The 25806-nt window shown below is 65.4% G+C and overlaps 2 protein-coding genes across 2 annotated transcripts; both read right to left on the bottom strand.

The window, feature by feature from the left end:
• Window positions 1-2648: 2648 nt before the first annotated feature.
• PANK4 (pantothenate kinase 4 (inactive)) lies at window positions 2649-18461 on the bottom strand. Its single transcript, XM_068538733.1, has 19 exons — window positions 18326-18461; window positions 14620-14702; window positions 14119-14333; window positions 13477-13660; window positions 13029-13121; window positions 12506-12659; window positions 12238-12419; window positions 11478-11559; window positions 10669-10769; window positions 8356-8511; window positions 7523-7635; window positions 7127-7214; window positions 6077-6228; window positions 5205-5260; window positions 5002-5051; window positions 4501-4605; window positions 4034-4134; window positions 3862-3930; window positions 2649-3130 (listed from the first exon to the last, which is right to left on the bottom strand). Exons 1-19 carry the CDS (start codon window positions 18447-18449, stop codon window positions 2917-2919), a joined length of 2322 nt encoding a protein of 773 aa, XP_068394834.1. The 5' UTR covers window positions 18450-18461; the 3' UTR covers window positions 2649-2916.
• Window positions 18462-21129: 2668 nt separating this feature from the next.
• On the bottom strand, window positions 21130-21817 carry HES5 (hes family bHLH transcription factor 5). Its single transcript, XM_068537692.1, has 3 exons — window positions 21764-21817; window positions 21523-21688; window positions 21130-21410 (listed from the first exon to the last, which is right to left on the bottom strand). Exons 1-3 carry the CDS (start codon window positions 21815-21817, stop codon window positions 21130-21132), a joined length of 501 nt encoding a protein of 166 aa, XP_068393793.1.
• Window positions 21818-25806: the final 3989 nt, after the last annotated feature.

Raw genomic sequence — 25806 nt, forward strand, 5'->3', positions numbered from 1 at the left:
GCTCTTGTAAACTCCTGAACGCAGCTCCAATAAACACGCTTGCGCCTGCTCCGAGTGGGCCGCGTACCCGGTGTCGCTGGGCCGGAACCTAGAAGATGCCCCCCCACCCTCTGCCCGCAGACGGCTTGGCTGGACTGCGCCCAGGGTGAGGGCCACAAGCCCCGAACACACCCCTGTTATTTCCCTCCCTCTCTCCCAGCCCCACTTATCGGGGGCAGACATTGGCTCTGGCAGGGACCCCAGGCCAGAGGGTCCCCAGCTGTGGGCCTGCTGCTCGCGAAGTCTCTGTGCACGCGGTTCCAGGACCGCCCCCTCCCTCAAGAAGCTGGGGGGCTGACTGCTCTCCCCACCCAGGCACCTGGCCTGCACAGAAGCCAGCTGAAGTGTCAAGAGGCCACCCCAAGGGTGTACTCTCTCGGTACAACAGGCAGGGGGTGCAGGCAGCCCACCCACGGCTCAGCTCGGGGAGGTCTCGGGCCCCGCACCAGGATCAGCCCTACCGTCCAGGGTCGGAGGCCCTGGGGACGGTGGGCTCCGGGCAAGGCGTCTGAAAGGCTGGGTGTTGGTGGGCACAGGCGCTCTGTGGGGGGCTGTCTCTTGCTCTGTCCCTCGTAGGCCCCAGGGACCCACGCCAGCCGCTTGCCCAAACTCAGCAAAGGCCTGGGGGATGGGCAGTTGCACCGGTGCCACTTTCCTCCCAGGACCCGGCAGGCCCCTCGTAACCGGGGAGGCCCTCCTCCTTCCTCTGGTTGGGGGAGCTCAGCCTGGGGGAGCTGTGGCCCAACCCCGGAAGGGAGGGGTCCCCAAGGCAGGGTGTCTGGGCTCCTACAATCTTGGGGGCAGTGAAGGGGAGGCGGGGGGCAGGGAGGGACACAGCCTGGGGGAATCTGCCAGGGCTCACAAGATATGGGGGGGGGGGTCAGCCCTTCTCCAGCCCCGGGTGGGCACTGCCTCTTGTTCCGTTACCTCCCAGGGGCTGCCCTCAGCTGCTGGGAGGCCCAGAGCCTTTCTGTCCCAGCTGAGAAAGGGACAGGGCATCGCAAGAGGGGTACCTGAGGGCAGGGCAGGTGCTCAGAGCCCTGGTGCCCTTCTCACTGCGGGGCCACCGCAGGCTCCCCCCGCCTGTCCAGCGACCCTCAGGGGAGGGCCAGGGCCTGATGGGAGGGAGGCCCAGTGAGGCGGCATGACACAGGCCGAGCTGGCTCTGATTGGACCTCTGGAGTCCTCCTGGGTGTCTGGGCAGGGCATGCCCTGCACGGGGAGCCCCAGACCAGCTGGGACGACACTGCCTCACCACCAGGGACGGGAGGACAGAGGGTGGCCTGGGCAGAAGAGGGGCCAGGCCAGGCCTCACAGAGGCGACCACGGGGAGCTGAGCCGTGCGCGGGTGCAGGCCGGGGGGTAGTGGGGGGCTGTGCTGGGGTCAAGGTGGGTGAGCCTTCGAGGAAATGGGATCACAGGGACCACCCACGGGACAGGCCTGGCCTGTGCCCTCTAGACGGCCGTGCCCCCTGCTCCCCCTGGCGGCCGCTCACAGGAAGGCCAGGCCCCTCTCTGCCGACAGAGGAAGTGCCTTGAGGTCCGTCCATCCAAGAGTGGGGGGCAGCACGTGGGTCACCCAGGGGGGCTGCTGTGGCGCAGGACGGGTTGGGCACCCTCTGAGGCTCAGTGCAGGTCCGGGACCGCTGAGCTCAGCCTCCCGGAAGTGGGTGCAGGGCCCCGGTTTCCCTGGCCCAGCAGGGCAAGTGCGAGGGGGTCTTGGGCAAAGAGGGCGGGGCTCAGATCCCTGCAGGGCAGCCCCGCCGGCCTTCCTCATCCCGCCCGTCCTCACGTTGCCGGGTGCTCCAGCAGCGAGGGACCTGGGTGCTGGGCAGTGGGGCTTCCTCAGTGCACAGGGCCCGGGGCCACGGCAGTAGGGCCCGCACACAGCTCTTCGTTCCTGAGGCCAATGGCACACACAGGCAGCCTCACAGCTCCGTGGCCAGTTCTCCTGCTGCGACGTGGCGTCTGAGGCTCAGGTCCGCACCCCGAGGGACGGGTCCAGCGGAGGAGGAGCCCCCGCCATCTCGCAGCACCTCCAGCACGGGGCCCAGTGAGCCCCCCGCCCGCCTGCCGTTAGGCAGGGCTCTGGGCATGGGCTCAAGGCCGTGGCGACAGAACCCTCGTGGTCTGAGGTGCTCTGAGCAGGAGAGTGGACCAGCCACCAAGCCCCTGAAAGTCCTCAAGGGCCTCGAAGCCGGTGGCCTCCTCTCAGCAGCTCTGGAGTCAGGAGTGCTGCTCAAAGCCTGTCTGTCCCTCCCGTGTGCAGCGGGGCCAGGTGGGGCAGGGGCGCAGCGGGAGGCCTTCTCCAGATAGACACGCCGGGGAGAGATGCTGGAGGCCACGTGACAGCGCAGCGGCCATGGCCCATGGGCCAAGCTGGGCCTAAGAGTTCTAGAGGTCACCTAGGGAGAGACCCCACTGCTGGGTTCCCTGGGGGAGGGGTGGGCAGGGCCCCACGGGGGGGGCTGCCCACCCTCACACCAAACAGCAAAGGCAGAGACGCTCTGTTCTCACTCTGGAAACTATTCGCTGTGCCCTGACCTCAGCGTCCCGTCAGAGGCGTATATGTATATATTTATATTTATATATATATATATATATATATATATGTATATATATATAAAAGATTATTTAACAGTTAAATATATTCCAATAAGAACGTCTCACGGGACAAAAGTCGTGTCTCCCCACCACGAACACGGCAGCACTGAAGAAACACCAAGCCCGAGGCCACGAGCGCTGAGCCCACACCTGGGTGCAGCCGGCTCTCTCACAGAAGCACAATATAAATATTCTGATTTGAACGCGGGTCCCTGTTGCAGTCGAGATGCGCTCCTGACGCGGCGGGCAGAGCAGCCCGGCGGCGGCGGCGCCTCACTCGGCCGGGACCTCGTACTTGAAGATGACGCTGAAGAGCCGGCCACCCAGCCGCTCGGCCAGCCACGAGTTCTTGATGACGGCCAGCTTGAGGCTCTCGCAGCGCAGGGCCGCGTGGTAGTTGGTGTGGACGGCGCGGCCCATGCCCTCGATGACCACCAGGTCGGCGCCGCGCTCCCGCACCAGCACGGCCAGCCCCTTGTCCAGGCGGCTTCGGGGAGGAAGGGGGCAGTGAGGAGGGTGCGGGGGGGGGGTGCCTGGCACCCTGCACTAAGCCGCACCCGGGGCAGATGTCGCACCCTGCCTCCCGCCAAGGGCGGCGACAGGCGGGAACGCCGGAGACCCCCGACCCTCGGCCCCCCAACTACGTGGGCCCTGGGTCCAGCCTGCTCCCCGGACAGCCAGCCCGGCAGCCGCCCTCCCGGGGCCCGGGGCCCAGCGTCTCGGGGACCCATGGCAGCTGAGCTCCCGTTACTACAAGGAAGCCGGTTCTGAAAACGGGGCCTTAATGATACTTTTGTATTTTGAACTTTAAAGAATCTGAGTCCTTTTTACAGGTTTTTATTGTCTCTCCTTGTTGGACACCAGTGGACCTGGAAGGGGATTAAGTCAACCCTGGAGAATCAGCACCGGAACAGACTGAGAGGCTAACAGACTGAGAGGCTAACGGTCCCAGAGCCCAGATGTGCCCTCCTTTACACGGGCCGCTCCAGGTTCTAGAAGCCCCAGGGTGGAAAGCACTACAGTGATGAACTGATTATCTAAGGATAATTATCCAAGGTGGGGACACGGGGCCCCTGCTCCTTCCTCCCAGGGTCTCACTGAGCCCACCCTCGGCCAGGTGCCCGAGGGAAGAGGCGCCTGGACCCTGCCCGGGGCTGCGGCTGGCACAGCTGACTTCCGCGGGGACTAGGGGGACCCGGGGGCGGAGGGGCCACGCACCTGAGGTCGAGACACGGGGAGCTGGAGCCCGTCCGCGTGAGCAGCAGCCTCTCCTCTCTGAGCGCCGAGCTGCCGAGGACAGGGGTCAGCACCCGTGAGGCGGCGCCCCAGGAGGCTGCCCCGCCGCGCCCCCGCCTCTCCGCGCCGGGCCCCAGCCTCCCGCCCAGCTTACCGGACGACGGGGTCCATGGCCGCGATGCGCTCGGCCACGATGAGGGACTCGCTGTAGGTCACGTCGTTCAAGGCGGGTCCCGAGTTGCACGCCAGGATGACCTGCGGCAGGACACCCGGGCTCTTTAGGGACCTTGGCCGCCGGCAGTACTGAGCCAGCCTGGGCTCGCCCGCCTGCCCGCCCGCCCGCCACCCACCCACCCACCTGGGGCTGCCGGCGGAGGAGCACGGCCTCCGGCGACCTCTCACGGCTGGGCCAGCTCTTGGGGCAGGATGGAGACGGCCCCAGGGCCCCGCGGTCAGGCTGACCTAAGCCCCAGGACGTGACCGGCCAGGTCTCCTCCTCTGCTCCTGCCGTGCCACTGCCTACCCGGCACCTACCTGCACACGGAGGGGCCCAGGGCAACGCCAACCCCACCGAGCACAGGAGCCGGGCAAGGGACCTGCCACGCGGCCCTCCACACTCACCTCCGTCCCTCTAGAGAGAAGCTCCCTGACAAAGGGGAAGACTCCCAAAATGACGTCTACTCCACTGTTATCTGCGAAAATTAAGGCACATTTGTGAGGGGGCCCCTGTAAGACAAAACCAGGACGTTCAGTTGGGAACAGGCGCGTCCAAGCGTTCCAGACACCTCCACACTCCACTCCCCGCGGCCGGGCGAGGGCTGCTGGGTCCTGCGGGCACTGGGGGCACAGGGGCAGCCCCGGCCTCTTCCAGAACTGCTAGCCCGAAGGACCTCTGACCTGAGGCCAGTGACCTCATCGCTGTCCCGCAGAAGTCAGGCTTGGAGCAGGGAAGTCAGCTTGTGCTTGTAGCTCGGGGCGGGGGGCTGGGGGGACACTCTTGGGGGCCCTCGGTGCACCGCGCGGGCCTGCTCCCCACCCCAGGCAGCTCTGCGCCCGTCGCCCGCGCCACCTCCCCGCCCGGGCCCCTAGGGCGCAGGACAGGGGGGGCACAGCTCCATGTACCTTCAGTCTCTGAAGCCAGTTGCTGTAGGAGTCCACGAGCCAGGGCCGCTCTGTGGGACACAGGGACGCGGTCACCCGCCCGCCGGCCTCTCCGGGGAGCCAGTCCTCACCTCCCCCCAGCTCAGCGGGGACGCGCGGCCGCCTCACTACTCCCCCCACCGGCCCGAGTCCTAGCACCGGAGGAGAGCCCTGGGCGCCCCTACCTTGCAGCTTCCTCTTCGCCTCCTCAAACCCGAACTGGGGGTCAGATTCAAGGACGCTGCACAGAGGAGGAGAAAACAAAGTCACCAAAGCCCCGGACCTTGGCCTCCGTCGCTCCCGTGGGCCACGAAGCCCCTCCCGGGCTGGACAAGTGCACTGTCACCCGTCACTGCTGCCGCATCAGCTCGAGGACGGGGGAGGTGGCACGGGGAAGCCTCGGTGCCTGCAGCCACAGGCCAGGCCCCCGGGGAGCACCGGCCACCAGCCTCGCCCCAACGTGCCGCCCAAGGGGCAGCCAGTGCCGAGGGCAGGGAGGGGGCGGCGGCTGTCCTGGGTGTCCGGGTCCGAAAGCGCACGTTGGGTGACCCAGCAAGGCCCCTGCACGCGAGCCCCGGGGAAGGCACCAGACGGCGGGCCCTGGGACAGGACCCCTGGGGGGCTGGGGAGACGCGTGCCCACCGCTGAACTTCACGAGGCACCTATTTACTCCAAACACCCAGTATCGTCTAAGCCCACTCCACAGTCACTGTGAACGTGGAGTTTCACACTGAAAACACCCACACCTGCAGCCCTCCACGCGCATACTCTTGCATGCGGGCGGGCAGGGAGGCGGGGTCCCAGCAACTGTCCCATCCGTTCCCGAGGCCACACGTGCCCAGCAAGCCCCGAGCAGCACCCCATCCCCCGAGAACCCCCGGTGCCCCCACTGCCACCTCCTCGAGGGCCAAGCTGGGCTGGCCGAGGCTGGGACTGCCGGAGCCACGCGTGGCCCAGGCGTCAGTTCGGGCCCAGGGGCTGTGGCTCTTAAGGCCGAACTGGAAGGAGGAGGGGAGGGGACGGGCCTGTGGGGGCTGTGAGGATGGCGGGCACCTACTCAGAGACGGCTTTTGCTCCCCAGTCGAAGACGTTGCCCGCCAGCAGCCCTTTCACCAGGGCCAGCTGCCTCTCCTCCCAGCCCAGGGCGTCCAGAGAGTGGATCACCCTCTGGAAACACTTTAATGCCACGCCGTTGTCTTTCTGCTTCACCTGCGGGGAGATGCGAATGAAGACGTGGCCTGGCCTCCCCGAGGCCCCCGGCAGAGCGGGGAGAGGAGGGCACCGTGCCGGGAGGCTGCGGAGACGCCACCAACCGCGAGCCTGCCCTGGGGGACGGAAGACGCCCACGTGACGTCACTGCAGGAGGCTAAACAAACCCAGATCGCGTCAGGTTAAAAGCAGCGCTGACTCGGAACCGCGCGGGCTGAGAGCAAGCGAGGGGGGCACGCTGATATCGGTGCAGGTGTGAAGTGTGCACTGAGGGCGGAGGCTCAGGTGTGACCGCGCCGTGGCTGAGGGCGCAGGACCCACACCCCCACGGGTGCCCGCTGCCCTGACCGTGAGATCCTCAGCACCCAGACCCACTGTCCCCAGACACTCCTGTGCCAGGGCAGGGAGGAGGTGGCAGTGAGCTGGGGTCGGCTGGCCCTGGACCCCGCCCACGGCTCCAGGGCATGTCGCTTCCTGGTCAAAGAGCCCAGGGAGGCACCTCCAGGCCACCAGCCAGGCCCTGGATGGCTCGTGGCCAGGACGGACATCCTCAGGCACCAACTCTTTTGCGTTTCCCGGCTGAGCTCAGGAGGCCAGGAAGAGGGGAGGGGGCCTCAGTGCCACACGCCCGCCACCCTCACCGGCTGCTGGTCAGAGGCCCCAGGACACGCTGCTGACGAGGTCACAGTGGTGCCGGCTTCGGTCCACAGCTGTTCAGCCCGTGCTGCCAACCGAGGGGCCGCGGCCCAGCGCTCCTGGGAGATGGACCCTCACCAGGGCGGCTCCAGGATGCAGCCCGGCTGCCAGCACACCCGCTCGCTGGACAGGACGGGACTGACGCCCCGTTCCCCACGGCCCCCTGCAAGCATGTGCCCACCCACGAGAAGGGGGCGCTCACCTTGGAGTAGGGGTCCGGGAAGTTAAACTCGTTCAAACAGTGCTCCCTCGTGTCCAGGAGGCTGCGCACGGTCAGGGTCCCATAAGCGCTGAAGACAGAGCCAGGCGGAGGGCGGCTGAGTGGGCTGGACGGCTGACTGCGCTGCCCATCGCGCCCTCCACCCCCAGGGGCGTCCTCGTGGCGTCCAGGCGCCAACAGGAGAAGCCCAGGCGGCCAGCGGGGTGGTGAGGCCGAGCCGGCACCCGGTCGTGCTGAGCGTCCCCGAGTGTGTGCCAGGGGAGGGGCGCAGAGCTTCCTGGGAAACTTCGAGGGACTCGGCCCTCGGGTGCGAGCGTGCGTCCCCGTAGAGGCCGCCTCTCAGGGCTCTGGCCCAGGGCAAGCAGGCGGGCCACTCACAAGGGCTGGTGCCGCAGCGTCTGCAGCTTGTCCCAGTACTTCTGGCGGAACTTCTCGGCCCTCTCGGCTGCGTCCACGGAGCCCGGCTGGCTCGCCACGGCGCGTTTCACGACCTACCAAGGACGGGGCGGCCAGCAGTGCTCAGGGCAGCCCCCAGCCCATGGATGGCAGGCATTGGTGGCAGGCATTGGTGGCAGCCACTGGGGGCTTCCCTTGCCAGGTGGGAACGGGGCTGCCGCCAGCCCTGACCCAAAGCTCATATCCGTGTCCTCCGATACCAGCCCCAGGGCCCACTGGACACCAGCTCCTGCTCTGCTGAGGGGACTGGTGGTGTGCAGGGCCCAGAGCAGGGTGGGACCCCTCACCCTGAAGACAGACCCCATGGGCCTCTCTGAGGGGCTTCATGGAGGAATGGGTGTTCCCAGGAGCCTCCCATGGCCTTGAGACCTGACCCCCCTGAGCCCGGAGGCCAGCCACTGCTGCCCCTGAGCCGTGTGCGAACTGCTTGCTTTTTAAAGAGACACAGTAGCCGGGAAAGCCACTTGCGAGCTGATGAGGACGCACCTCGCTGACACCACGTCCCAACAAACTACTCAGTCAGGTTCCCACCTGGCAACTGCGAATTACACCTCAAATAAAAGGTTCCTGGAAACGCCTGTTCTCCTCCAACCCGCCTCTCACCGCCCCTTGGGAACCTGAGACGGTCAGAGATAGCCAGGACCCTTTCAAAGGCCCACAGCCAGTTTCCTGGACGGACGGATGTCTTCTTCCTGGGGGCGTCCAGCCCCGCCCCCAGCCCTCACCCCAACCTCACCCCCGCCCCAGGCCCTCACCCCGTCCAGGGCCTCCTCAAAGCAGGTGAGCCAGTACTTTCGGGCCAGCGCGTCGTCCGTGAGGTCGACCGTGTCAGGCACGTAGGAGGACGGGTCCAGGAGGAGAGGCAGGTTGACGAGCGGCCTCTCCAGACGGTCCATTTCCAGCAAGTCGAACTGGGAGGACGAGAAGTGGGAGGGCACGTCAGCCGTGTCTTTTCTGAAAGACCAAAACCCCCTCCTACAGGACTTGGAACCGGCTTCCCTGCAAGAAGGGAAGCTGCCGTGCGCGGCTAACGGAGGGCCCGGTCCCTCCCCGGCCCTGGGCCCTGCCCGCCCTCTCACGGCCTCTCTCAGCCCCGGCGAGCCCTCCACTTGTCCAGGGGCCTGAGCCCGATGCCCCGACCCTGGGTCCGCTCACGCCCTCCCTGTCTTCCTGCCGCACTCCGTGCTCTCTGCTCCGCGCTCTGAACCCCTGCACACCGACTGCCTTTCTGGTCCTCCCTCCCTGCCCGCCGGGCTCTGTCCTGCGGCTCCTGCCCAGGGTCGGTTCCCAGGCGAGGACACACCGCCCCTTCCCCCCACGCCCCGCATCCAGACCCACTGCCGCTGCCACGCTCAGCAAGGCCGGGATGCTCGATGCCCACGGCAGTGTCTTTCAAACGAAGGGTCCTGTGCGCCTGGCCCCGTTCTCGGATGAGAACTGTGGCAGGCAGCTGCTCCAGGGACGTGACAAGCGAGTGAGCTCAGGGCTCGTCCTCCAGGCACCTCTCCTGCCCCCCACCCTCCAGGGAGCTGCCCACCTGGGACTTGGCCCTGTGTTGCTGACCGGCCCACTAGCAGGGTGAGGCGGCAGGTGTGCTTGGACCAGGGATGGTCTGGATGAGAAGATCCACCCCACGAGGGAGAGATTGGCTTTGGGGACGCGCCATGTGACCGCACGTTTAGCAGGGAAGGAGCCGGTGTGTTTCGATAGGGGTCAAAGGTGGCAATGGCTGCCTCCTGCCCGGCTGGCATGCAGGGGCTGCCCTGCCCCCCGATGAGTGGGAGCGACCTGAGCTCGGCCTGGCCTTGGCTGTGGACACCCAGAGAAACAAACGGCCTGGTCCCCTGCCCCTGGGGATCCCCACGCCCACTCGCAGGGCCACCCCAGCACGACAGGCGCGTGGGGTGCCCAAGCTGTCACGGAGAGGGGCCGTGTTGCACGTCAGCGCTGGCTGAAAGGTTTCTGGCCTGCCCACCCGTTTCATCTTGCCGTCCGTGTGGCCGGCATCCACGTCGCCCTTCGACAAGTCAGAGACGTTAAGGCCTTTCTCTGCACGACCGTCACGGCTCCGACCGGGCCTGGGCCTTGCCAAACCTGCCCCTGGCGCCTGCCCTTGGGAAGGGCCCAGCTACCCCCGCACAGCTGGCTGCGAAAGATGTGGTGCGGAGCTGTGGGAACTGGTGGTGCCACACGCGGGGGACTCTCCCCAGGAAGTGAGAGGCGGATGAGGCACATTCTTGCCATGTTTACACTGATTTACAAGAGAATCTGCCTCTACGACTAAAAAGCAACTTTCCCTCCAAACGGCCAGCAACCTGTCCTGAAGGTGGCGTCCCGACCTGTGTGCACAGGCCAGGCCAGGCCAGGCAGCTGCAGGCCTGGGCCTGTCCTCCAGCCCCCCGTGCGATTCTGATAAACCGCTCCCTGGGTTCTCAGGGGCGTGATGTCAGTAAGCCGGCAACAGCTCGTCCAGCGATGATCTGGGCCAGGACGGGGCCACAGCAGTACCATCCCGTCCCAGCTGGGACACCCTCTCCCCACTGCTCGGCTGGCCAGGGGAGCCCCCATCCAGACATGGTGGGCCTCACCCCAAGGGGCGACTGAGCAAAGGGTGGAATCTCCTGGGGAAATTCGCAGACTCTGCATGCCCGGTACCGCCTTGAAACCATCACGCAGAGAACGTGGCCTAAGAGAAGGGGTCCAGGCTGGTGCCTGCGACCCACGGTTTTAACCCGATTCTGCTGTGAACGGTGCCAGGGCCCTAGGAAAGACCCCCTGTGCTCCCGAAACTTTATATTCTCCCTGCAAACACGGCGGGGACTGCGTGGCGCCGAGGGCTCCGGCTGAACGCCCGAAGAACGTGAGACGCTACAGGAGGACGAGGACAGCCGGCTGCAGGCTGCAAACGTCTCCCTTCGGCCCCAGTCTGCGGTTCGTGACCGGCCTGCACCAGGAGGAGGCGCCTTTGAGCCCGGCCACGGCAGCACGGGGGCTCTCCTTGGGGACCGCCAGGAGGCCCCAGCGGAGGCGGCGCACGCGGGACCCGGGGCCACCGACCCTGTACTCACAGTGCCGCTCCTGGCCCGCTGCGTCGGGCAGAGCTCGGGCGACGAGCTCATGAGCCCGGAGCTGCCGGCGTAGTTCTCTTCCCAGCTGTACTGGTTCGGGTCTGCGGACAAGAGAGCTGGCGTCAACCGAGGGGCGAGCGGCTCGGCAAACCTTGGGCGGCCGGACTGCCTCCGGGAGGAGCAGCTGCCGAAGGTCTCCCTGGCGCCAGGCGAGCCGGGGGCGTTGCTCTGTTGCGTTATTTCTCACTGGCACGGAGACCTCGCAAGCTGGGCAGTAGCTTCCGAAAGGTATCCGTGGTTTATCTCAAGTAAGAAGCTGGACTTAGGGACGCAGCGAAGGTCTGCCTGGGCTGCTCTGATTGGCGCTGACCCGCAAGCAGTCTGCCCTGTGCTTCCTTGGACAGAATCACGCCTGCGATTCCTTCTCGTGTCCTTCAAAGAGGACAGACCGGCCGTGCATCTGAAGCGACAGCTGGGCAGACGGCCGGGAGGAGCCGGAGGGCACCGGGGGGCCGAGGCCTTTGGAGGCGAGGCCGTTCGCGCAGCCCCTGCGTGGAGCCCCGTCGCTCACAGGGACCCACGGGTCGATGATGTGGCGCCCACGCGAGTCGGTTTCCGCTGGCCCCGCAGGAGAATCACAGCAAAGGCTCCTGCCACTGCCGGGGAGGGCCCACAAAGACACCATGTCCACCCACAGCCCTCGATCGTCACTCAGCACGAGCAGCCACCCCAGTCACTCCCCAAGGGCCCCCCGCCTCCCGATGCCGCCGCCCAACACAGGCCACGCCCCACGGCCACGCCGTACTCACTGTCTTGCTCGGCTCCTTTAAGAAACGCTCCTATGGCGCCCAGGTAGCCTTCGTGCCTCAAGAACAGCGCCTGGACCTCCCCCTGCCACGGAGACGCCCCTGAAGCGCCACTCAGCCCGAGGCTGCAAGTCCACCCGACACAGGTGGCCTCCCTCCCAACTCGGCGCTTGTCCACGGGGCTGTACGCACACGCGGAATTCAAGGGCCCATCGTTTAGAGCAGCGGTCCCCAGCCTTTTTGGCACCAGGAACCGGTTTCACGGAAGGCAACTTTTCCATGGACGGGGGTGGGGGGGGGGGTGCGTGATGGTTCGGGCGGTAATGTGTGAGATGGGGAGCGGCCTGCTTCCTAACAGGCTGCAGACCGGTACCGGTCCGCGGCCCAGGGCGTGGGGAGCCCTGGTTGAGAGGGTGAGTAACTTCTTCCACAAAACGGACACCCACCCAGTTCCCCACCCTTGCTGGGGGCCACACACCCCCATGCCGTGACCGACACCTAGAACCTCACCTGGAGCTCGCGGACAGTGGGAGGCGGTCCCTAGACCCCACCCCCGGCAACGCACCAAACTCAGGGATGGCCACGGCGCCCCAAGAGCAGGATGCCCGGAGCTAGTGGGTGGGAAGGGGCTGGGGGCAGGGGCTAGGGGGTGCTCAGCTGGGTCCCGCCTTGCTCCCGTCCCCTCTCAGGCCTGCGAGTTTGGAGACACGGGGGGCCGGGCCCGGGGCGGGCAGAGCAGAGGAAGGACGCGGCGACCCGTTACCTTGGAGAAGAAGTTGATGCTGTAGGTGATGGTGCGCATGGTGACGGGGTGGCCGCGGATGAAAAAGCCGCCGAAGTACACCCGGTCCAAGCAGTGGAGCTTGGCGTACAGGCAGGCGAGCTGCCCGATGTCATTGCTGATCATGTGCAGCAGGCTCTTGGCCATGTCCTCCTTGGAGAACTCTGGGAGGACGGAAGCAGCACGCTGGGCAAGCGGCCAGGTGGGCGCCGTGCGCCTCCGGGAGCGAGAGCGGGCGAGAGGCCGGTACCTGTGTCCGCGGTGGCCGACTTCCCGAAGCTGCTCGCGATGAGGTTGCCGCTCAGCCCCAGGGTCTGGTGGGCCCCCCCGTAGATGTCCTGCACCAGCATGTCCACGTTCGTGTGCTGGCCTCTGGAGGCCAGGTGCAGCAGCTCGTCAAAGCTCTGTGGGGACAGAGCAGACGGGAGCACCTGAGGCGCCGCAAGCTGACAGAGCCCCACGGCCCTGGACGAGCCCACGGAAGGAGGCCAGCCGCGGCGCTGGGTAGGGAAGGCCCTCTCCTGTCATGGCCCAGAGGTGGGGGGAGACGGGCAGCCTCTGTGGACCACCCAGCTGGGTGACACTCTGGCCACTTGGACGCCCATCCTTCAGAGACTGGGGAAGCAGGACGAGGCACAGGGAAGAGCCACTTTTCGCAACCATCCCAGCCAAGCACAAGCCTCCGACCCCAGAGCCGCCACCCCTTCCTGAGGGCACCAGGAAACAGGCTGTGCCGCGGAGCCAGGAGAGCCCTCCTGCAGCTGCCCAAATACCTTAGTTTTGGTGAGCAGAGCCCCAAGCCCCCAGAAGGTGCCGCCCCCGATGGAGCTGCCGCCGATCCACTCGAACCTGTCCTCTGTCTCCACCTGGAGCGAAACGAGGGCAGGTGTGTTAGCAAGGGGGCCCCCAGCCACTGCCCAGCAGGTCCCGGGGACGCGGTGGCTCAGGGGTATCCCCCGCCCTGGGTGGCGGCGCCCTTGAAGGCCGAGTCTGGGTGGGCTCGGCAGGTGCTCGTGCTGGAAGTAGGGGGCCCACCTCCCCGCGGACCACCCGCGCCGGGCACTCCGCGTGCGGCCTCGCGCCCGTGAGCGCCAGAGGCAGGCCTGGGTCTGTGTCCGCCTCCCTGTGCCCGCGTGCCTGTGCCCGGCACGGCTCCGACACTCAGCCAGTGCTCAACAAAGCGCCACGGAGGCCCGTCCCCTCCCACGAGCCAGGCCCCACCTTCACGATAGAGACCCCAGAGCCGACGCTGACTAGGAGGTAGGGGAAAACGCTGGGCTGGTGGGTCTGAAACCGGAACTCGGGGTTGGAGCCCTTCTGGTACACGAAGGCCTCCTGCGGGATGTTCTTCAGCACGAAGTTGCAGCCCCTGATCAGGCACGTCATCACGTCCTCCTTGTCAACCCTGCCAGGGAGCAGCCCAGCCATGGCACCGGCACGGGCCACGGCACGAGTGGCCCCCGCCTCCCCGCCCCCGTGGCAGGGCCGTGGCCCCGGGACCCTCCGTCCAGCGGGACGGCGAGCGTCGCGTCACCACGGGAGTGGGGCAGACTCGGTCTCGGGGCTCCGTTCCTTTCCTTTCAGCCCTCGCCTCTCCCCACCCACCATCTTCAGTCCCCGGAGCCTTCCTGAGCTTCGGCCAGCTGAATCCCACTGCAGCCGGCCCAGAGCCTGGCCTCAGGCCCGCGGCCACCCACCGGCCACCCAGAGCCTCACTCGGTCCTGAGGTCTTAGGAGTCCCCAGAGCCGGGCGAACGGGCTGGTGCAGATGGGTCACTGCGCCGCCACGTCAGGGCCTGGCCCCGGGAGCGGAGGCCAACCGGCCCCCAAGCTCCCCCTCCCCGCCCCGAGGCCCCCGCTTACTTCAGCTGCAGCTTCTCTTCGATGAGGTCTTTGAACTTGTACGCCCCGCCCCCGGTCGCCTGGATGACCTTGGTCTCGGTGTTGACGAGGTGGTCTTTGATGAAGTCCAGGCAGGCTTCTATGTAGGTGTTCTCGAACTTGACAAAGTGCAGCCTGGCGGTAACCTCCTCCTGGACGGAGATCTCGTAGGGCGGCTCGTGGTCCTGCTCTGTGTCCTGGGGGTGAGGGTGGGGAACCCGCGTGTGTGCACTGCCTCGGGGAGGGGATGCTGAGACACAGCCCCTGAGTACCCTCGGCAGCGCCGACGACTTCTGCCTACCCTGAAGTCCGTGGGGGTCTTGATGCCGATGCAGGTGGGAGATTCGGGGGGGGAGGCACGAGCAGGCGGGGGGGCTCTTGTCAGGGCTGGGATGGAAGGGGAACTAAGCTGGGAGCATGGAGGGAGGGGCATCGGCACTAGAAGCTTCCAGGGCCTGCCCGGGGTCCTCCCAGGAGGCTCACCTTATCTGAGTGGTCGAAGGACCGCACTTTGGCAACTTTGTGCTGCACGGTGGAGTAGTAGGCCAGCTTGGTCAGCGACCCGCCTACGGGGGAGACACAGATGCAGCGGATTCAGAAGCGGCTGGAAGGGACCCGAGGCTGCCCTTAAACAGGCCCTCCTCTGCCAGACCTGGGTCCTGCCCACAAGGAGTTTGGTGCTACTTGAACTTGAAAACCCTGCAGGGCACCAAACAGAGGAAGCGAATGAACTGTGAGACCTAAACACACTCTGCCTTCCTTGAAGAGCTCTGTTCCTCCTCAGGGCCCAGACTGAAACGGAGATTGTCCGTTTCTCCACCAGCACTGAGTCCTTGACGAGCAAGGAACCTGCTGTTTCTGGGTGACTCGGCGATCGCCAGTGGTTTAGGAAAATTCTGTTTCAAACTCTGATCTTGAGGATGAACCAAAGGAAAAAGCTGACAAATCCACTGTTTTTACTGAAAAGCATACAACTGACGGTCCGTGGAAAGAGGTGGAGAAGGCAAGGCAAGGAGCCTTTCCCAGAGCAGACGGGCGGGGGAGGGCCTGTTTTCACCAGGAATGTGCAAGGAAGGGGCCGGAGAGCAGCAGCTGAGGCCCGGACTCACCAGGGAGGCCCTGCAGAGGGCGGCGGGGACTTGTTAACGCCCCTGGGAAGCCTGGACGCCCCTGGCGTGTGACCAGGGACAGAATATCAGGAAGCAGACGAGGCCTTTGGGCAAGTTAAAAAGATCCCCAGAGCAGTCCTTCTGGAGGAGGAGCTCTGGCGAGCCCCTCTCCTGAGTCACAGGAGGCATCTGGGAGGCTACAGGTGATTCACGGCGTGAAAGCCACGAACGGCAGAGCAGAGAGAGGCAGAAGGCTCAGCTCTGCAAAGTGACCTTGGAACAAACTGTGTTTCTTAGGCAGCCCGACAAAAATAAGGGGGAAACGCCTTGCCTTGAGAAGGCGGCTAAAATCATTAACAACTGTTGTTTTGTGACAGAATACTAAGAGAATATACCACAAACGCTCAAGTCAGAAACACAGATTTGGAAACACAGCATCCTAAGGCCAAAGCTCTTCCAGGTAACAAATATCAAACCCCAGCTTCCGAGACCAATCACACCTGTCCCATCGGAGCCGCCTGCCTGGCAGTGTGGACAGGGCCTCCCGGGACGTCCTGCGACCTGGCCTCGTTGGGCCACGCTTGGTCACTGAACACCGTCGTCCTGGGCTTGCTCTCATCCCCAGACCGTGAGCTTAAGACGCAGAACCTGGCCTTACGCCTCCTTATCCCTCCTCCCTGCCCCCAATCCCGGCCTGGCCCGGAGCATCTTTCACTGAAATGCTCGTTGCCCGATTCACCTCTGTGAATAAATCGTTTCCTAAAAAGACAGGCAACGCAAAGGGATGAACACATCTTTTGAGAAGCTCATCAAAAGTTACCCGGGTCACAGAAATCCAATTCCAGACAGTGTGCTCTTCAAGTCAGCTATAAATCACAACCAAAACACAGTGTTGGGGTTTGTGGGGGGCCGTGGGGGGTGAGCTGGGTTCTGTGCACCGCACACCATGCACCCCCAGTGGGGCGAAGCCCGGCACCGCCCAGACCTGGCTCCCACCCCAGCCAGGAGACAGCGGATGGGGCACGGGGCTGCGAGCAGAGAAGTGCGGTCAGTCTGAGCCGGGGTGAGTTCACAGAGCAGCACACGGGGTGCCTGCGGAAGCCCATCTGCTCTCAGGGTCCCTTGCGATTAGAGTGAACGCCAGCTCGGCCCGGGGCCGCACACGTCACACGTGCCGAGGGCAGTGACCAGGCGAGCCAGCACAGTCCCGCGCTCTCTGGTGGGCGCCATGGGCTCTGCAGGCCACCCCACCCCACGCTCCACCCCGGGGCCCACAGCATCCTCGACTGATGGGAGGAACCTGAGCCAGGACCCGCCAGTTCATCCAGAAGCCCGGGGCCTGGTGCGGGGCTGTCCTCCACCTCCAGCCACCTCCGTGCACATCCTGCCCTGTGGCCCCTTCTGCTTCACCCAAGGGACCCTCCCTCCGCCCAGCAGAAACCTGGAGTCAGGTCAGCTTCAAGTATGTGTTGACACAAAGCGTCCCTGAGGCTTTTGAAGCAGGGACTCCACCAGCGGAGAGGGGTGCCCCGTCAGAGCCGGACTGAGAGGCTTGGGGAGGGGAGAGGAAACCGGAAACCTGCTCGTGAACCACACCGCAGACGAGCGCTCTGGCTTTGCGGACTCCTGGGTGGAGGACCCCTGCCCTGAGCCGTGACCTCCCGTCGGCTACACTAACAAAAGTCTGTCCTTGCGAATTCCCTGGCGGCCCAGTGGTTAGGACTCTGCGCTCTCACTGCTGAGGGCCCGGGTTCAATCCCTGGTCGGGGAATGAAGACCCCACAAACCTCGCAGAGTGGGCAAACCCCGCCCCCCCACAAAAAAAACACAAATGTTTGTCCTTAGTAGCAATGAACACGTCTTTTAAAGAACCAGACAGAGGACCCAGAGCCAGGGGGAAATTTCAGAGAGGAAATAAACACGGACACTGAAAACGTGCCTTTGAGCGTCCTTCTGCTAAGGAACCCTGGCAGGGCTTGGCCCTGGAGGACAGGCAGGCACCCCCTCCTTCCGCGCCACAAGCTAGGGCCACGCAGAACGACCCACGTAAGCCCTGTGGCCAGCCAATTTTGGGGGGCGCTTCAGAAACGTTAGGTGCCGACTCGTTGGAGCAGAGCCCCCAGCCCCCGGGTTAGGGCAGCAGCACGAAGTGCGGAAGCTCCGGGCACACGGCCACTGGGCTGCCATCACATCAGGAGTGCACGGGGCCCCGAGGGGCTGACTTGAGCCCCCAGGCGGCTCCTCCGCGCTCACCGTCTCTGGCCCAACGTCCAGCCGGGCAACGGCTGGCGCGCCCCCTTCGCGGGGACGACCTCAGGCTCACAGCTGCCCTCGCCCGCCCTCTGCCTGGCTCCGCCCGGCCTCCGGCTTTGCAGGTGGGGGCTCAGGACGCTCCCCACTTCTCTGGACGCCGCCCCTCCCCCAAGCCCGTGACTCCAGGGACCACCCTCCCCCCCAAGGACAGGCGAGCGGGCCGGCCCAACCCCTCCGGGGAGAAGCGCACGGTCCGTCCCAGCATTCACTGAGCGGCCACGGCGGGCCAGGCGCGCGGGGGTCCCGGGCCGGAGGGCATGGACCGGCCGCGGACCGCCCGGGTATCCGCGCCTCAGTGTCCACATCTGAGAAAGCGGTCGCCGGGAGGCGTCAACGCGTCGGAGAGGGAAGGAGGGCCCTGCGGGGGGCGGGGCTCGGGTTGCTTCCGACCTGAGGTCTGCGCCCAGGTCCTCCAAAGCCCCGGCCCCAGATCTCCGGCAGGCGGGGAGCTGCGCCGCCCGGCGGCCGACCCCCACCCCCGCTCCTGAGGCGGGATGCCAGAGCTGCCACCAGGCCGCCTCTCCCGCGGGACTACGAGCCCCGGCATGCCCCGCTCCGGCCGCGCGGCGCCTGCCGGGAGCTGTAGTCCGGCTGCCGCGGCGAGCGGGCGCCGCCGGCTGCCCGCGGACTACAAGGCCCGACAGGCCGTGCGCGCCGACGGCCCGCGCCCCGCCCTTCGTCCTTGCCACCGCCCCGGCCCGCCGGCCTCGCTGCCCGCGCCCGCGCCCGCCCCCGCCGCCCCGCTCCCCTCGCCCGCCCGCGGCGACCTATGTCTATGGCGAAGCGCTTGGCGTTCTCCAGGTTGCGGAAGATCTCGTCGGGGGGCAGTGTGATGCTCTTGTCCAGGCTGTCCCCGCTGCTCCCGCTGCCGCTCGCTCCACACTCCGCCATTTTGAATGTGCTCGGCCAGCCTCATCAGCCATGGAGATATATGCGCATATATTTGACTGCTAAACGCCTCCCGCGCATAGATTATGCTAATGAGCGCTCGGGCCGGCCCTCGCCCCTCCCGCCGCCGCGACGGTGGCGGCTGGAGGGCCGACTCAGGCAGGCGGGCGCGGGTCCCACAGACCGGACCGCGAGGCAGCTCAACACAAAACCTCTGGGCTGTCGTCGTCTTTGTTGTTCCTTCACTGAGTTGGCCGGATGCTGACCTCCAATGATATGAGCTAGTGCAGAGGGGGCACCTGGGGTTTGGAGACCACCAGGGTAATCGGTTTCTTTAGTGACTGCGGTTGTGAGTCTGGCACCTGCACGTGAAGACACTTGGGACCCACCAGCTTGGTTTCCTAGGACTGCAGGACCGTGGGTGTTAAAAACCCCATGCAAACAGGGGGAGTTGGGGACCCTACCCTCTAGAAGCCTTTCTCACCCCGCCCGGAGTAGGAGCTACCCTTGCAGCTGGGCAAGATGTGTGAATGATGGTGAGATCCTCAGAAAGTGCAGGGGAAAGCCGGGCAGCCTTCCTGGAGGAGGCCATTTTCTGGCGAAAGAGGGAGTCTGTGGGAGTTTGCAGGGAACAAGCTGAGAAAGCTTCCGTATGGTGTTGGGGACAGGCTTCCAGGGCTAGTCTCTGGGAAGGCGTGGAGGCTCTTCTTAAGGGGCGTGTACCTCTCAAAGGCAGTGGGCACTTTGCAAAAGAGCCCAGTGTTGGAAGCATGCCGAGGGCCCGCGGTGGCTTTGGCACCTGCCTCCTAGGTGACCCTGGGCCAGTTACTTAGAGTCTCTGGACCTCAGCCTCGGTCTGAGCATGCCACCAGCTGCCTGACCAGGTCAGCCTGACCAGGAGGTACACCGACGAGGGCAGCGATTGCCCCCACTAATTTCAATGATGTGCCTGCCGCACAAGCAGTAAACGTGAGGGGTGTGAGAGGGGCTTCCCATCCCTTGCTCACCATTCCCAGGGCTCAGCAGGGACCCCAGAGGCCGCTAGCAGTACTGGCCTGGAAGGGGCGCTATGGACCTCCGCTGCAGAGTGGACAGAAAGGGATGGAAGGCAGAGCAAAGAGAGGTGCCAAGCAGGAAGGAGGGAGGGCCAGTCTGGGTTCCTCTGGGTCCCTGCAGACTCAACCAACACCCCGGGCCTGCCTAAAAATAGGTGCCCTTTCTGAGGCCAGGGCCTGCCCTTGGCAGGTTCATTGCCAGCACTGCCTGTTTCAGCCTTGGTGAGCGGTCCACCTGCAGGAAGGCAGGGCAGCTGGCCACCTGTGGGCCAGCCGAGAAAGTGCCCCCGGGAGCTTGTCCCAGGACAGGGGCGCCGGGCAGGGAGGACCATGGAGGGGCAAACACCTTCTGTGTGTTTGGCCCAGCTACACCCTTTTTGCTGCAGCAAGAGGTCTGCTGCAGGCTGTGGCTTTTGGGTTGCTCTCAGCTGGACAGAGCTGGACATTCCTGTCACTTCGTCACCACCCCCACCTGCAGGGAGCTATAGTGAGAGGCCTAGAGCGGGAACCCAGGTCCCCCGCCATGTCCTCTCCTACTGCACACGGGGGACCTAATGTGTTCCGTGAGGCCCTCTCCCTTCCAGCCTGCCTCTCCCCTGCTTCCCTGCCTCACTCACTTTCTCCCCAGCCTCCTGACCTGACCCCTCACCCCTTATTTCCAGCTTCTGCTCCCCATCCTCCCTCCCTGCCTGTCGCCTCCTCCGCTTCCTCCCTCTGGGCTTCTCCTCTGCCTGCCCTCCTTCCTCCCCTCTCCCCTCAGCAGGAGCCCAGCCCTTCCTCCTGTGTCCAGGGGGGTCACTGGCAAGGACACTGCCCACCTGTGGCTGCATACCATGATAGTGCCCACTGCCCGTCATCCCTGCAGACCCGCCTGTCCGGTGGCCACCAAGGACACGTGTGAGGCACAAGAGACAGACCACGGAGGGGGCTGAACTAGTCGGATTTTATTAGAAGTCTTTAGAGCAGTCCCGTGGCTCCCACGTGACTGAGAGTTCAAATTCTGAGTACAAAGTTGTGCCCACGCGCACCCACCCACACGGGAATCCTTTAAGGATCGTGGTGGAGACCCCCAGCCGCCCCACACAGCCCCGGTGTGAGCCCCGACCAGAGAGCAAAGCATCCCCAGGGGCCTTGCGCCCACGGCTCTGCCCTGTCCTTCCACGCCCGTCCAGGCTGACACTCGTTCCTACGAGGATACACTTTGAGTTCCGCCTTCACAAAAGGCAAATGTGCCCACGGCACGGCCTGCGCCAGGCCCACTGGCCTGGCAGCACCGGATCTGAAGAAAGCCCTCTACGCATGGGGCGCCGGCTGGCCGAGCCCCGCCGCCTACAAATATCATAGAACCCCGGCAGTGGGGACTTCCCAGAAGTCACTTGCTGAAATGCAAACACAGAGCAACCCCATGGGGTCAGACATTTGGCAGAAGATGGGCCCTAAATGACAAGGACACTGCACGCACATTCTCTGAGAATGACCCTCCTGCTGGCCCGCCAGCCTGGAGAGAGAGCCTTCCGGAGAAGGGGCCGGTCCAAGCCAGGGGCGGCCCGGACGATGGGGAGGCCCTTCCCTCTGCCAGAGGAACGCGCTGGCCCTCTGGTCCTCCGGGCAGGGCGGCCGCCCGCGGGTCACCACGGCCGCCAGAGGCCGCAGGCGGGCTGGCGCGCAGCGGCGGCGGCGGCGGCGGCCTTGGCCGGGGCGGGCGCGGGCGCGGAGCCAGGCGCCTTGGGCTCCTTGGCGGGCGCGGCCGGCGCGGCCGGCGGGCGCTGGAAGTGGTAGAGCAGCTTCATCTGCGTGTCGCTGGCCGCGTGCAGCGTCAGGAACTGCACGGCCTCCTGCAGGCACCACGAGTAGCCCTCGCTGTAGTCCTGGTGCAGGCTCTTGGGGCCGGCGGCGGCGGCGGCGAAGGCTGCGGGGAGTCGGGGCGGCGGTGAGCGGGGCCGGGGAGCCCGGGGCGCGGGGCGGGGCGGGGCGGGGCGGGGGGCGCGCGGGCCGGGGCTCCAGGGCGCCGGGCGGCTCACCTTTGCTGTGTTTCAGGTAGCTGACGGCCATCTCCAGGATGTCGGCCTTCTCCAGCTTGGAGTTGGGCTGGTGGCGCGCGAACTCCTGCTCCAGAAGCAGCTTCAGCTGCTCGATGCTGCTGTTGATGCGGTCGCGTCGCATCTTCTCCACCACCGGCTTCCGCAGCTGCGGGCGGGAGGAGGGGGCGTCAGCGGGGCCGCGCCAGCGCGGGGGCCGCAGGGGCCGCGGCCGCGCACTTACTCGGTTTTTCTCTTTGGGGCTGAGCAGCTCCACGGCCACGGTGCTGGGGGCCATGCCTGGCGCGGGGAGAGGCGAGGAGGCGAGGAAGCAGGGAGCGGAGCGGGCGCGTCCCGTGCTGGCGCGGGCCCCGGCCCCTATATAGGCACGGGCGGCGGGCTGGCGCCTGGGGCCCGGGCGCCGCGGCCGTTCCCACACTCCGCGGCCAATGGCGGCGCGGGCCGCACAAAGGCGCCGGCCCATTAGCGCACGCTAAATTGCCTGTGAATTGGCGCGGGCACAATGGGCGCTCCCCGAGGAGCAGGTGGGCCGCGCGGCACAATGTCCGGGCTGTGGGAACGCGCTCGCCCTCATTAGCATCCCGGGGCCTGATGCTGGGAGCCCCGCGCCTCAATATGCTGCCTTTTCCCAGGCCGCGGGGACAAGGGTGGGGGCAGGAGGGAGCTGCGCCCCTCCCCTCCCCTCCCCCCCTTCCCCTCTTCTCTCCCTTCTCCCCCCCTCCCCAGCGACTCCCGCTGCTGGCTGGCAGAGGCCAGGAGCCCAGATAAGGGGAAGCTTTAGAATGCACAAGTGTGGCGGCTTCCAGGAGGATGGGCACCGTCCCTGACAGGCGAGGGGGACGGAGGAAGCCGCACTTTTCCTGAACAGACACAGTCACCTCCCTCTGCGCAGGTGGAAGAGGAGCCCAGGCTCTCAGGATCAGACCTACTGGCACATGTGGCAAGTCCCCAGGCTGTCACCTGAGACACGTGACTTCAGAGCTAGAAAATGGGCTGCCACGCTGGGCTGGGCTCTGGGTAGCTTCAGGGAGCCAGAGTACCCGAAACGCCCAGCATGGAGGCCGGCACCTAGGCGGTCCCCCCAGGAGCTGCACTCCTTCCTCCCTGGAGCAGTTCATCAGGCTGTGGCATCTGGGGTGCTCTGAATCAGCAGGTGGCCTCCAGGGTCCCACCCCACCCCCATCTGGATGGGAGTCTGACCGTGGCTGTCCGTGGAGCACGGGCGGGCGCGTGGCTCCGGGCGTGCTCCGTACAGGTGTGTGGTCACTGCTCCTGCGTGACTCGGGGGACGCCTCGGCTGCGTGCTACCCTCTGCACTGCCTTAGGAGCACTTGTAGGGCTTGCTGTCCCTACGCATTTTGCCAGTGGTGAGGAAGGGGGTGCCAGGTGGCAGACATGAGGCTCCTGCCTGGAGCCCACACGAACGCTGTACCTGCTCAGACCCACTGGAGGAACCGCTGATCCCGGTACTTGGTCAGCCCAGCTGAGGGCCAGCCGCTGCTTGGGGGGGCCCCAGCCCCACCCTGGGTCCCTAGGGGAGGGCCTGTTGGGAGCCCCCCTCCACCCAAAACAATCACTTTACTTTGATTCTCTGCAGCCAGGAATCCAGTTCTGCAGGGACTGCGGGAGGGGGTGCAGCTGGGGCTACCTTCTAGGGGCAAGGCGGGACCCAGCAAGGTCCAAAGAGGAGGCAGGGCTTCAGCCCGGGCAGCCAGCGGCTGGCATCAGGGTGCGTTAGCCAGAGTTTAAATCCAGGAGCACAGTTCCCTGGACGGCAGCCACGTCCGAGTGCAGCTGGGAATTGCAGGGCCTTAACAAGGGTCTTGGCAGTGACTCACAGCTATGAGTGGCCTGCTTGGTGGGCCTGCTCAAGAAGTCCGCAGCACAGGGAGCCTTTGGGGACCCGGAGATGGGCCCATCCGGGAAGCAGGAGGATGGTGTCAGGACGGCCAGGGCAGGCTTGGCTTGGAGCCAGCACAGGACAGCCCCAAGAGCCTGCTGGTCACCCACTGGGATGGATTAGGCTGGGGGGCTCCCGGGGGGGAACCTTCAGGTGACTTTGGAAGGGAGTGGAGGGCAGCCCCACTCACCCTTTGGCACCTGCTCTTCCCCCAGAGCCCCTCTCTTGAAGGGGACACAGGCCCCAGGCTGGCTTTGGGAGGTGGGTGACCCCTGAGCCTGGGCTCCTCTCGAGCAGGTGGACCCCCTACCACAGATATCCGGCCCGATCAGGTTTGATGCAAAAGGGCAGAGGGCACCCAGGCAAACGGGATGGGCATGCTGGAGACATGTGCTCTGCCCTCTGCTCCACAGCCCTGGCTGGCACTGTCGGCGTGGGCTGGCAGATCCCACAGGCTGCAAGGGGCACCCGGTGACGCTCAGTGGAGCCATTTTTGCACCAAAAGTGGGGCTTACGCTGGGCGACCAGCACGTTTTGGTGGGTCCCTCGCCCGCCTGTGGACTCCCTGGGGGTCGACTGTCGGGGGGAGGGCAGGATGGCTTAGTTGCCTGTGTCCCCATCGCCCACACCCTGCCAGCCTGGCGCCTGGCGCCAGGGAGGAGCTTGGCCAAGGAAGAGGGAATGCAGGGACAAGGGGCGTGTGCTTGACTGCCTGGCTGCTGGCAGCGGGGGCCCCAGGGCTCTGCCCGGAACTGAGGGCAGCACCCAGGCCGGGCCGGTCCCCCTGTCCCCCGCCCCTCTGCCCGGCTTCAGAGGGGCAGTTGGCCACCTCCCCCAAGCCAGCTCTCGGCCCAAAGGAGACACGTGCCAGAGACGTGGTCCAGCCCCTACCCCACCCCACCCCAGCTGCACGCCCACCCGCAGTGGGCCAGGGTGGAGGTGAGGGTGGCGGGTGGGCCGTGGGGGGCTGACTCCTCCCCTCCCCCCTCCCCCTGGACAGTAGCAGCTTTGATCCAATTTTGAGTTGTGGGAAATATGAAATGAATGGTGTTAAATCTCAGCCCGGCCGGATGAAAGGCTTGATCCCTCCCGAGTGCGGGCCAGATGGCAGCGCGGCCTCCGAGGCACACGCCTGGCCTTTGTGGGCCGTTTAACACTGTGAATGGGGCCAAAGTGTGGGAAAGTCGCTGGGCTCCCGGCTCACACGTCCGTCCGTCCGTCCGAGGTGAGTGGCCCAGCAGCCTGGGGGGGCTGCGGAGGAGGGAGGAGGCGGGGAGAGCCCAGGGCCTCTCCTGGCTGGCAGGCTTAGCGGGAAGCATCCCAGAACGTGGAGGGGGCTCGGATCCTCCGCTTTGGCTGTCCCCAGCAGCTGGGGGCGGGGGGGGCGGGGAGAGTTAGTCCTGCCTCCACCCTGGAGAGCTCGGTAAGTCTAGGGCGGGGTGAGGTGTGTAGAAACAGCCACTGAGGCAAGGTGCCTGCTGTGGATGTGGGGCTCCAGGCCAAACCCACGAGCTGGGTACGATTATGCTAGAATTCAGGAATCTAGGACCACAACCCGTTTCCTTTTCCTTTTTTTAAAACTTTTAATTATTTATTTATCTTTGGCTGCGTTGGGTCTTCGTTGCTGCATGTGGGCTTTCTCTAGTTGCGGTGAGCGGGGGCCACTCTTCGCTGCGGTGCGCGGGCTTCTCATCGCGGTGGCTTCTCTTGCTGCGGAGCACGGGCTCTAGGCGCGCGGCTTCAGTAGTTGTGGCGCGCGGGCTCAGTAGTCGCGGCTAGAGGGCTCTAGAGTGCAGGCTCAGTAGTTGTGGCGCAGGGGCTTTGTTGTTCCGCGGCACGTGGGATCTTCCCGGACCAGGGCTCGAACCCGTGTCCCCTGCATTGGCAGGCCGATTCCTAACCTTGTTGTGGACGGTGCTTCAGGGGCATTTGCTCCCCATGACAAGGGAGGTCTTCTCATAGGGATGGTGCAGCTGCCGTGGTAAACAGTGTGGTGGTTCCTCCAAAAGTAAACGTAGAATTACCATGTGACGTGGCAATTCCCCTTGTGCTCTGTACCCAAAAGAATTGAAAGCGGGGTCTCAAAGAGACCCTCGTATACCCATGTTCACAGAAGCATTATTCACAATCACCAAGAGGTAAAAACAACACGTGTCCATCAACAGATGAATGGATAAGTGAAATGTGGTCCATCCATGAGACAGAATATTATTCAGCCTGGAAAAGAAAGGCGACTCTGACACCTGCTCCAGCGTGGATGGACCTTGAGGACGCCGTGCAGAGCGAAATGAGCCAGCCACGAAAGGACACATCCTACATGATCCCGCTTCTGTGACGTCCCTGGAGGAGTCACACTCACAGAGACA

Source organism: Eschrichtius robustus, chromosome 3 (assembly GCF_028021215.1).
Source record: "Eschrichtius robustus isolate mEscRob2 chromosome 3, mEscRob2.pri, whole genome shotgun sequence".
Classification (NCBI taxonomy): Eukaryota; Metazoa; Chordata; class Mammalia; order Artiodactyla; family Eschrichtiidae; genus Eschrichtius; species Eschrichtius robustus.